This window comes from Callithrix jacchus, chromosome 8 (assembly GCF_049354715.1).
Source record: "Callithrix jacchus isolate 240 chromosome 8, calJac240_pri, whole genome shotgun sequence".
Classification (NCBI taxonomy): Eukaryota; Metazoa; Chordata; class Mammalia; order Primates; family Cebidae; genus Callithrix; species Callithrix jacchus.
In genome coordinates, this window is record NC_133509.1 from 52,542,986 (window position 1) to 52,555,923 (window position 12,938).

Consider the following 12,938-nt stretch of genomic DNA (forward strand, 5'->3'; position numbering starts at 1 on the left):
TATATTAAAGAGAGAAAAGTGCCCTCCTGGGAAGAAGAGCAATTTCAAATAGACTCTTTAGTGGCTTTCCACATTACCTACTTGAATATATTATGCTCCCCTAGAATTGCTATATTACAATTACTCATGCCACATTTTATTTCAGCAAGGAAATGGGATGGTGCAATGAGCTCAGTGGGCAGATGGTTTGGTTATTTCAATGAATAAGTTGCATGTCAACAAGTTGGTGGATGCTAAGATGAAAGGGGAAGTGGTAAATAGTAAAGGTCTTGATGCCTGACTCTGAGATGAGCTATCTGGACTGGCACTTCACTTCTAGAAGTTGAGCACCCAGGCCCTGCTAAATTTATAAAAGCACATGAACTAACGTCACATATTTCCTATAATGAGAAAACCAGTTTATCTTTGTTTAAAACAGTTCTGATCTACTCAAATACATATTTTTAATTTTCACTAAAAAATGTTCTAAGTAATTGAAAATTTAAATACAAAAACTGGGAGGGAAGGTAGATCTATTTCTTCTCACTTCAGAAAATTAATAAAACCATCACGCAATCAAATAATCACATTCTCTAGCCTCAGGTTACAACTTTTTAAAGGCCATTTCTCAACTGGAAAAGCAAATTCTCATTATTCTCCCAATCTGTTTGAAAGCAGAGTTGGAGTGTTACAGTGATTAACAGTTATCAAGGCCCATTAAAGTTGTTCATTATAGGGGCATTTACTATCATTTTCCATCATTTTAGCTGCTGAGACCAGGTCTTTGTGGATCCCAAGGATCACGTGTTTGCAGTTCAATTCAACAGCCACTAGGTGGTAATATTGTTGATTCTGGTAGCCATGAGGGGTGATCTATCAGAACTGCCCTCTTAGATGGAATTATGTACATCCCTTATATGATTAGGATGTAACTATAAAAATTATAATTATATCTTGAAATTATACCTTATAATTATACCTTAAAATGGTTAAAATATTTTAATTGTGAAAAATATAATCCTATATAAAAGCTCCATGCATATCTGGTAACTTGTAAACTTATGCTAATTCTACTTTTACTCTAATTACATATATGATTATCTTCAAAGTATACTCATAACAGAAAGTGTCATGTCCTAGAGAAACCCAGCTTATATTCATTCATTGCTGTGGCTTATTTTTAGAGGAGATGAAAAAGATGCACATAAGTTTCTTTCTAATAGTTAAGACCTTCCTCTATAGTAAATAATTATCTACCACTTGAACTTGGAACCACAGCTATTTGCACACCCCTGGGTAAGTAAAACTTCTGTAATTAACTTTCTGAGACACAGTATCTGAACCATCTGATAAGATTTGACAAAATGACATAACAGCAGGAGCGGCTGATATACATAGTGCCAGGTTCTGTGCTAACTGCTCCACACACATTAGTCCTGGTTTCCTGCTAGAGCTGTCACAATTCCTTTAAGGCCAAATGAACTCAGCAGAAGAAACAGACCTGTATTATTTGAAAGAATGAAAAGATTTTTCCCAAATTGGACACTGTCTACAAAACTATGCATTATATAACATGTATTTTGCACAATAATTCCCAGAAGGCAATACAGGTGTTAAGTTCTTCTATTATGAAGAATACAGTAACTGTATAAGTCAAAGAGAAGTCATGTGACAGCATCTTTGATCAATCACTGATAGAAAACATTGCCAGAGTTGTCAAGAATCCAGAGAAAGTGGTGGCTAGACCAATAATTACATGAAACAATTTATTATAAAAACAACAATTATGCAAGATGCAGAGCTCAATACTGATTCCATAAAATACTTAAATACTTGTCACTGCAGTTCCTTACTAATTACAATGGAAACTTTGTTATTGTTGGGAAATGTAAAAGAGGATCTCTATTAAGACCTCAGAAAAGGAATCTCTGAGGTCAAGGTATTACTCAAGTTAAGGCAAATCTGCTATTCCGATACTTTTCTTTTATAGATGATGAAACAAAAATGCTTATTTCTGTTTGTTTACCCATAGGGTCACGGGACTCAGAGAAACTAAGTGGTTCTCTAAGTCAGTAGTGTGGCACAGTAACAACACTGGGATTGAGCTCACACGACCTTGAGTAAGTTACCGAGACCCTCAGACTAAGTTTTCTTATCCTGAAGTTAGGAATGAAAAACTCAGTTTCAAAGGATTGCAGCAAAAGTTAAATGAAGTACCATGCACCTATTGCAGTCAAGTAGCACACCCCCCAAGCCCCCCGCCCACACGCACCAGAACTAAAAATTCAGCAGGGAAATTTTCAATACATTAGTGTTTTTCACAGAGGGTCAAAGTGGGATAATAAGAATGCCTTAAACATAACATATTGTATTTATTAAAGCTTTATAGTCTATATGGTGGTTTCCTATGTGTGTTACCTAATTTCATCTTCATAGTGACACTGTGTACTAGATATTACTATTCCCATTTTACAGACAAGAAATTTAAAATCCTTTACAAAATTTCCAAGAAATTTAAAATCCTTTACAAAATCAAACAGAAAGGTTAGGTGGTCAATCCAGTGTTCAAACCTAGGTCTTCTAACTTCAAGCACAATGCTCTCTTACTACATTCAGAACACTTAAAAACATAACATTTTATTGTGCCTATTATTATAACACTGTATTACATACTTAAGAATTTAAGAGGGTAGAATTCATGCTAAGTATTCTTACTAAAATAATAAAAGTTGTATGGATGTAGACAAAAAGCATTGCTTAATCTAATTAAACTAAAGAGCTACTACATAGCAAAAAAACTAGCATCAGAGTGAATAGGCAACCTACAGAATTGGAGAATATTTTTGCAATCTACCCATATGACAAAGGCCTAATATTCAGAATCTACAAAGAACTTAAACAAATTTACAAGAAACAACCCCATCAAAAAGTGTGCAAAGGATATGAACAGATAATTCTCAAAAGAAGATATTTATGCAGCCAACAAACATGAAAAAAGTTCAACATCACCGATGATTAGAGAAATGCAAATCAAAACCAAAATGAGATACCATCTCACACCAGTCAGAATGGCGATTATTAAATAAAAGTCAAGAAACAACAAATGCTGACAAGACTCTGGAGAAATAGAAATGCTTTTACACTGTTAGTGGGAATGTAAATTAGTTCAACCATTGTGGAAGGCAGTGTGGTGATTCCTCAAGGATCTAGAACCAGAAATACCATTTGACCCAGCAATCTTATTACTGGGTATATACCCAAAGGAATATAAATCATTCTGCTATAAAGATGCATGCACACGTATGTTTACTGCAGCACTATTTACAATAGCAAATACTTGGAACCAACCCAAATGCCCATCAATGATAGACTATATAAAGAAAATGTGGTACATATATATGATGGAATGCTATGCATCCATAAAAAAGAATTAGTTCATATTCTTGGCAGCTCTAGAGTCTCATCAAACTATCTTGGATTCTGCCATGATGAAAGGGAAAGTAAGAGATTACCCAATACACCATCATGATGTTGTCCTTAGTAATATTTGAATGCTTAGACAGTTAAGGGGCTTACTCAAAGTTGTAAAAACCAGTTTAAGGTACAGTCCCCTGTTCTATCAAGGCAAGCAAATAATCTGGTTCCATAAGGTTGGAAAGATGTAGGAGTATGTGTGTATAAATATCTGCTGCAGCTCTAGCAGAGACCATGTATGAGTTAATGATACTTATCTTACAAGTAATATCTTATCTCAAAACCAACCACTATCTTCTCTCTTCCACTTGCATGTAGTTCTAAGACAGTGTTTAAAACAGGAGACAAGGCCAGGTGGTGACTCACGCCTGTAATCCCAGCACTTTGGGAGGTCGGGGTGGGTGGATCACTTGTCAGGAGTTCCAGAAAAACAGGAGACAAAGTCTTTAAAAAATTAGAGTTAAGGCCTAAAATGCATGAAACCCATGAAAGAGGTCAGATCCTCACAACGATCCTAAGATATACATGACTGAGATTTGGTTTAGTGATTAGGTTTAAAGGATGGTCTGTGTCGGGTAATCTGAGATAAGATCTTTACTCTCTGACTTTGATATGTTCATCAAAGTGTAGATTGAAGCACCCATGTAATGAAGAGCCTAAATGAAATAAAGAAAAGGATTATGGCAACAAGGAAAAAAAGATGAGGAATAGGTAAAACACCCTACATATTAGTGGCCTCTTCTTGACCATTGTGTGAATTAGGGTTCATGTTATTTACCTAATAATAACATCACAAAAATGTGATGCCTGAAACTGAAGTGATGATGGAACCATAAGCAAAATAAGTGAAGTCAATCCAAATCAAGGAGAAAGAACTGAGGGGCTCCAGCAGATTCGTCTGTGTGTGTGTGTGTGCGCACATGCATGCATGTGTGCCTACACGTGTGTGTGTGTGCACGTGTGTGTATTGGACTGTCTTGAGCTCTTGATGCCTTTAAACATTTCCTTGCATTTTCTCATTGACTGGGAGGATTCCATTGGATAGAGCTATCCAGAGCGAAGCTGAAGAATGGAGTCACAGGAAAGAAACTAACGTACTAGCTCATGGATCTGGCTCCATAAGGGACCATCAGATTTCCTTTTAAGCTGTCTGGTCCAACATCCACCAGAAGTAATGAGGCTGTGAGTAAGACCATTTGGTTTCCAATTCTAGATTCAGGTGGCTAAGGGACTCTAGTTGGTACAATAATGGGGAAGCAATGAATAGGAAGCAGAATCTTAGGGGGGCAGGGAATGTGAAGTGCAAAGTACTATAGAAAGTTGTTTTTTTAAAAAAAATTAGTATTTTAAGAGGTATTAATTGGTTAAAACACCCACATTTATGAAAAAGCTGCATATACTTATGAACCTCATCTATTTTCTACCTGCTACAGCAATGAACCTGTTTAGTTAGCTTTATGGGTACTAGCCTAAATATCTGACAATAACATAGGCACTAACTAGCAGAACAGACAACCTGTATGGGTGTTATGGTGGGTGAGGACCAGCTGAGTATCATTCTTAGGTTAGTTCTTATTTGTTCTCACTGTTAGGCAGTGTTCATTTTTTTGCTTCATCTTTATCTGAATGGTAAGATAATATACCTAATAACATAACTACTCTTCTACCACTTGCTTTTATTCACTTAAATACATATATTAGGGATCCTTCCATGGCAATACATACCGACTTTTTTTCCTAAAAAAAAAAAAAAACCCAGATGTTTAGTATTCCATTGTATGGAAATACCATAATTTCACAGCTCCATTACTGGATGGTCATTAGAAACTGACTTTGGAGGAAAATATGAGCTCTTTGCAGAAATTTCTGGAAAAACAAAACCCTCTAACCCTTTCAGATAAAAGCCTACTTAATAGACCTCTGATAAAATAATTTTTTCTTTTTTCTTTGTGGAGACAGTTCTACTCTGTGGCCCAGGCTGGAATGCAGTGGCATAATCTCGTTTCACTGAAACCTCTGCTTCCCAGGTTCAAGAGATTCTCCTGTCTCAGCCTGCAGAGTAGCTGGGACTATAGGTGCACACCAGCATGCCCAGCTGATTTCTGTACTTTGAGTAGAGATGGGTTTCACCATATTGGCGAGGTGTCTCGAACTCCTGACCTCAGGTGATCTGCCCACTCTGCCTCCCAAAGTGTGGGGATTACAGGCGTGTGCCACTACACCTGGCCAAATAGCTTTTATTCATCTTCCAAGGATTACTGCTCTGTGACTTAAGTAATCTGGAAGTCACAAGAGATGACCTTAATTCTTGGCTATCTGATGATCTGTGGAACCATGCCTGTTGGTATTTTCTTGAGTAGCAGTGGGGTATACAAGAACCCATTCTGGCTCATGGAGAGTGCATGTTCTCCAGCCATATTTCTTCTTTCCACAAGCTTTGTAAAGAATGTCAGAATTATTTCCTCTCGCAGGTTACATTGCTCAGATTACTGACCTTTTCTATCTCTGTAACCTTAGTGGCTTAATATGGTAATTCAGATAGTTTTGTTTCTACATTTCTGGGGGTTGAAGTGAAGAGATTACATAATAACCTGCTCTTATTTTGCAATTTAGAGATTTAAGTATGGTCTTTGTCAATCTAATCTGACTTAAGTATTTACTAAGAATAGATTATACACATATGCCCAACATAGAAAGATGATTCTATATCCAGGAGGTCTGACCACAGAAATGTATTATAAACCAAAAATGTACCTCTCCAGATTCTGAGACAATTCAGCAGTTCTGAAAGGATTTAAACATAAAACCCAAGGAGGGGGAGAAAATGCCTCTAGGTACTTTACACAATTTAAGATGTTTGTTCATAAATTCAAAAAATACGTATTAACGCCTATCATGGGACAGGCTGAGCCTATATTACGTTGGGACAAGTAAGTGAACAGGACAAAACAGATACAGTCCTGGCCGTCATGGACTACTCATGTATTTATATAATTCTTTTTGCATTCAATGTAGAAAATCAATTATTGCTTTTGTTTATTTTAAGCCTGGTAAATTTCTCTCTTTTTTAATAGAAAACAGATATTTTTTAACTTTTATCTTAGGTTTGGGGGTACACGTGGAGGTTTGTTACATAGGTAAACAAAAATAATTTTTGATATTAAGAATATCTCTAATCTTAGCTGGTCAAAGAAACTTAGGAAATAGTTTCACAGACTGGGGCTAGAATGGTTCAGGGAGAATCATTTAGAATCTGGCCCCATTCATGGTTGCCAAGTGATATTACTGGAGAAAGAGATAAGGCCAAGTGCAGGAGAGTGCTGGGATTAGAGCCAGTTTTGGTTCCAGCCCTCCCTGCCTAAGCTATAAATACAAATGACCAATTTAACAGCATGGAAAGACCACCTACAAGATCTATACCTGGGATCTAATCAGTTGCTCTGCACCTTCTTTTAATTATAGGATCCCTGCCATGTTTATGGGGACTTTTAATGTGAGCATCACGTTTTTGAAGGCCATATCATTATGACTATGTTTGATCTGAGGGTGGGAAAGTAGGAGCTCACAAAATGCCTGCACAAGGTTATTCCGAACTGAGCTATAAACCAGCTTCAACAAGAGCTTACTGTGGGGAAAAAAAAATGTAAGAAAAAAGGCATGGATATCATGGAGTTTGCAACCCTGCCAAGTATGCCATTAAAATTACTTTCAATTCTGCTCAGAAAATGAAATTCATTAAGAAAAAGTGCCACAGTTTTGTCAAATAACACCATATAAGGGCATTCTGAGAAAAGAATGATAAAAGGCATAAGGATAAGCACATCATATCCATTTGAGGGTGGCAACAGGATATGATTTATAAAAGAAAAATTAAATCATCATGATCGTTAAAGCTGAATTGCAGCTTATGTAAAAATAATCCTGAGTCACAACGCGTGTGACTTCTGAGGCATAAAGAACACAATTGCTTAAAATTTGATGAGTGATAAGAATTCTAATAGAGAATTAGCTTTCTTGCAAAACACTCTGTATACGCTGTGCTATAGAAGTATAGAAGTGTCTTTCCTCAGTTACATTTATTATATGATATCTGATACTTCAGGTTTTGTCTCATTCTACACCCTTTTCTTTGGGTCATCTCATTTCTTCCTATGACTTGAACTGCTACCTTTAGAGTCACATCTAGTTCTCTCCCATGAGCCCAGCATCTCTACCTCTGTGTCTCATATGTACAAAGTGAACATGTCTAAAGTTGACCTTACTGTTTTCCATCTCAAATCTAGTCTTCCTCATCAGCATCCAGCCAATTATCCAAGCAAGAAAAAGGAATTACGCTGTTCTCCTTCGTTTCATTTTGTACATCCAATTATCCTGTCCTGAAATGCCTAAAACAGTATCAGGCTGTTTTAGGCATTTCAGGACAGGATAATTGGAAATATGTCCTTTCCTTCTTATTTTTACTGCCATTGCTTTGTTTGTTTTAGAGACAGTGCTGTCTCTGTTGCTCAGGCTGAAGTACAGCTGTGTGGTCATAGCTCACTGTAGCCTTGAACTCTTAGGCTCAAGCAAGCCTCTCATTGCAGCCTCCCAAGTAGCTGGAACTACAGGCACCACCCCATCCAACTAATTTTTATAGAGATGGGAATTCACTTTGTTGCCCAGGCTGGTTTCAAAGTCCTGGCCTCAAGTGACCCTCCTACCTCAGCTTTGCCATTGCTTTTGCTCAAGTTCTTCACTAGTCTGTTACTTGTCTGTTGTTTGATATTACTGTTAGTTATAATGTATTTCTTCACAATAATGAAAAGCAAAGTGATACATCCCCCCCAAAAAACTGCATGAGCCAAAACAATACAAACAAATCCAACATAATCATGTCACTCCTGTACACATTATTTTTCAATATTAGCTGCTGCCTGTCAAAGTTCAGATTCTTCAGCAAGTCATATTATGACTCTTATCTCCTTTTTAGTCATGTGTTCTTCTCATATGCCTTGTGATCTAGCCACACCAAGTCACTTGCCATTTTCCAAACATATCATGTCTTTCATCCTTCTGAGACTTGCAGTGTTTTCCTCTGCCTGGAATGCCTTTTGTAGCCTGTCTGCTGAGAATTTCTAATCCTCAATTTCCTCATCTGTATAGCAGGGTGGTAATAGTACTCACTTCAAAGGATTGCCATGGTGACTAAGTAATAAGGTGCTCTGTTCCCCATGGTATCTAGCAGATAGAAGCACTCAGTAAATGTTAGCACTATCACCGTCGTCATTATGATTTTGCTCTTTTTCAAGTCTGAACAAAATATCTCCTTTGCTGAAAGTCTTACCTAAAATTGGTGGGCATTCTTCCTCTTTGATTCTATGTCCCTAATTATAGTACCACATTACATCAACTCCAAAAGTGATAGAATTTTCACATTTTAGAGCCTCTGATATTGGGGAACATCTTATTGTCTAAATGCTGTGGCTTGTGGCAGCACTTTTTCTTTCTCTATAGTACATGTAATAATGGTATTTCCTATAATAAATGAATATTAGATGAAATACTAAAACTGTATGACAATTGTCATAGAAATTTGAATATCCATGGTGAATAGTGCATATTTGTGGTAAATGGAAAACCCTACATTTTCTATGAATCAGTAAAATATCTATGTAATAATATCTATGTATATAGTATATACAAATATTTGATTTATTTGTATAGCATATACAAATTGAATACAAATATTCGATTTGTATATACTATAACTTGGCAAAAACCCAGCCACAGACCCTAAACCATACATTTCAGAACTGCAGAGGTAATAGTCTGATGAAGTGTCATGCTGTCACTTCCTCTGGTTTAGCAGTCCCACTTGAGAGCCAAACAAGGGCCAGGCCCAGAGTGGGCAGGGGGCTAGCTTGCAAAACTCTGCATTCCAAAAACTTAAGATTCAAGCTGAGAAGGTTGAGCAACAATGAGAAGACAGTGTAGGCATGAACTGAGGAAAGCCTATGGACCATGCCTCTAGACTAGCACTTTCTGACAGAAACATACTATGAACCACAAATATAATTAAGATTTTCTAGTAGCCACATTCAAAAAGTAGAAGAAATATAATTTAGCTAATATATTTTGTCAGGTTATTAACATATTTATTAACTTACCTATAAATTAATATTAATTATGTTTTATTTAACATAATAGATCTAAAATATTATCACTTTACCATGCATTCGGTATAAAAAATTAACAATAAAATATTTTATACATTTTTTGTGCTGAGTCTTCAAAACCCAGTGTGTGTTTTTCCCTAGTAACACATCTCTGTTTCCAATAGCGACATTATAGCTGCTCAAAAGCCACCTGTGGCTAGTGTCTGCCGCATTGAACAGCAACATTCTAGACTTTTTTTGTTTTTTTGATAAAATGAGTTAAGTAATGAAATAATCGTAACAGGCTATTTCAACAGTAGACTTTTCTACCATATGATATTGGGAGTGTTTTAGATTCCTACAATAGTATATATATTTTTATATTCTTAAATTTTAAACAGAATGGTAACATTTCCTTCAAATTCATTTTGTGTCTTGTTTTGGCTGGTTTTGTTTTAAGCATAATTTGATGTTATTCCCAATGTCCATTTTACTTCACCTGTTGGTTAAAGAGGAGCTGATTGTATTCAATCATAGACATTTTCCCACTAAGAAACTCCTTGCGAGAGGATGTAGGAGTATACAATTAATCTTAGTACTCTCAGTGTCTATCATAGAGCCTAACATAGCAGGCTCAGAATAAATCTTTGAATACACATTAACAGGTGAGCTGAGCTAAGCTAGACAGTAGTGGCTATCAATCTGGGTTCCGCACTGGAATTACCTGGAAAGTAAAAAAAAAAAAAAAAAAAAAAATCTGATGCCTGGTCCCGTCCCAAGAGATGTTGATGATGGGTCTAGAGTGGGGCCTGGGTATCAAGATTTTAAAAAATCTCCTAAGTGTTTCTAGTATATGATAGAGTTGAGAACCACTGTTCTAGGGCTTTCTTAGAATAGCTTACTGTGACCATACCCTTGCTTCCCTGACACAAGATCCAGTTTCCCTCATATAAATTCCCTTTCTCTGAATAGGCCAGAATTGTCTTGAAAGCTCTAGTAGAGAAGTGGCTGGCACATTATCCCAAATAAGTACTTGCAAATTCCTTTTCCAAGGTACCAGAGAAGATTCTCAAGATTTTAAATATATTCATATTTATGTCTTTTCAACAAAAGGAATAAAATTCACAATATAAGCTAGCTGCTTTGCAGAGCCGGGATTCTAAGGCCATTACAGTATGCAGGCAGACAGTACCCCGACATACGCATGACAACATTTCTAGAAACAGAATAGCAATTAAAAACAAAAACGGAATTCAAATACACATGAGCTTCATTTCAAGTTAATTCTACATATGTAAAAAGCTGACACTATTAACTTGGATCAGCAAAGGGAAGTATTTCATGCTTTTCTTCAGGCTACTTAGGTTGTATTTACACAGTATAATGATGGGTTTTATAAGTGACTTATCAAAAAATACATCTCCTATAGTCACATAGCACATAAGTATTGGTATCTTTGCTCTCTAGATGGTTCTTTGCCTGACAGCATTTCTTCCATCATACGTGAGGTTCTGTAATGGCTGAGAGAGAAACCTGACTTCTCCTACTTCACTACAGGACAACCTTTCATCATGGAGAAGGCAGCAATGGTCTCTGCACCAAGGGAGTAGCAGCTGGAATGGAGTTCCTCTGACTCATAGACTGAGAATTTCCCTGCCAGTTCTCAAGCTAGTTTGGCCACACTTTATGCATTCACCCTGCTTAACAGTCTTTTGTTGATGGTGTGGTCCCATGTGGCCTTACTCAGTAATAGAAAAAGCATGTTGTGATATCCCCAAAGACTCCTATGTGCCTTTCCTCTAGCTTTCCAGCAAGGAAAAAAGCTACCTTCAACAACCCTGCATTTATTTTTGTTTACATCTTAAGTTGAATTTGAGAAATTAGAATAGAAATTATCTAAACGATATGATAACTTCCATGTTCACTAACCCCAATCAACAAAACTTCCATACTCAGGCCATAACTGTGAAGGATGAAAATCTGTTAAGATTTCACAATAAGTGCCGAGTCTCATGCATATCACTTCCACAGACTAACTTCAGAGGGCTGACAGGTAGCAATGATTGATATGTGACATTCACTTGGCCTTCATTTTCCTATCTGAAAAGGAATGGAAAATATAACACAAGTTTCCAAGTTGCTACACTCATAAAATCAGGAAGGTGATCACCATCCACCTGTCCAGGCTGACCACAAATCTGAACACATGACTGCATCTGCCTTGCACATACATCATTTATCGGTCAACATGGGCTGAGAAATCCCTTAAGCTCCATGAAGAGACAAAAAAGTTTGTCCTCATAGAGTTTATTAAAAAGCCAGAGTAACATTAAAGGATTTAAAACATTAAAATGGATTTGAAAGTTGATAAACAAGCTATAGGACAACTCCATCTACTTTGAGTATGTAACCACCATGGAAAGATGGACTAATGAAATCACCAGAGCTGCCTGTGGTCAGCCAGGATGCAAGGGCTGTGAGCCTCAGAGAAAGCTTCATGGAATGAAGAATCAGGGCTGTGTGTATGTGCTGCTGACAAAGCTTCCTACCTTTCTGGAAGAACTCCTCTAGTTTGTCTTTGAAAGGCTGGAGATACTCCTTCGGAGACTCCTTGCATACCACCACCATCTGTTTTTCACTTGCTGTGAAGAGAAATTTAGAATTAGACTTACTCAGGAACACATATTTGCTCAGCTCCTCCTATGGACCAGGCACTGTGCTATGCACTTGGGTATCAACTGTGCACACCCCTTGTCAATTACTGTTTGTCCAAATTCCAGGGAGGGAAAAAAGAAAAAACAGAAATAATAAACAAGCCAACAAAAATAATTAGTTCATTCTACACCTCTCTTGAGGAACAGGGTAATGCATAATCTTTCAATTTTTCTTCTAGAGATCCAGAAAAATCTCGACCTAGGATAGATAAAATATTCTGCTTATGTTCTCCCAAAGATAGAGAGGCAAAAATGACTTGAGGATTAGTCCCACGGAATTAAGGGCACGACCCTCTTCAGGTTCATACTCCAAAAGTAGAGCTTGAAAAAGACATCGCAGAAATTCTCAGGCATCCAAGTTGTCTAGAACTAGCAACCTGGTGATTGGCCAGGGTGACACATGCACCCCAACACGAGAACTAAGCCCAGGGAGAACCCTGTCTGTCCTTCATGCTTCCCATTCACCTAACCTTCCTGTGAATCCTCTACTAACACGTGGGAAATATTTTTTATAATTTACTTCAGATACACTATCTAAAATTTGTAATAGAATACCTTCTGATAATCAAGTCTGAGGTGACTTGACTTAAAAAAATTACCTACCTTATTAGATAGTTATGATTTGGCTACATGGAAA

At 37.0% G+C, this 12,938-nt stretch overlaps 1 protein-coding gene across 12 annotated transcripts in view; it reads right to left on the reverse strand.

Moving 5' to 3' along the window:
- The window catches only part of FMN1 (formin 1), a 415,109-nt gene that overhangs the window by 75,996 nt on the left and 326,175 nt on the right, over positions 1-12,938 (reverse strand). For all 12 annotated transcript variants that reach the window (XR_008474691.2, XM_078334424.1, XM_035259914.3 and 9 more), the window contains one exon: positions 12,137-12,229. Coding sequence is in view for 11 of the 12 variants with exons in the window: in XM_078334424.1 (XP_078190550.1) it covers positions 12,137-12,229 (93 nt within the window). In the remaining variant the exon portion in view is untranslated. The remainder of the gene's footprint in view (positions 1-12,136; positions 12,230-12,938) is intronic.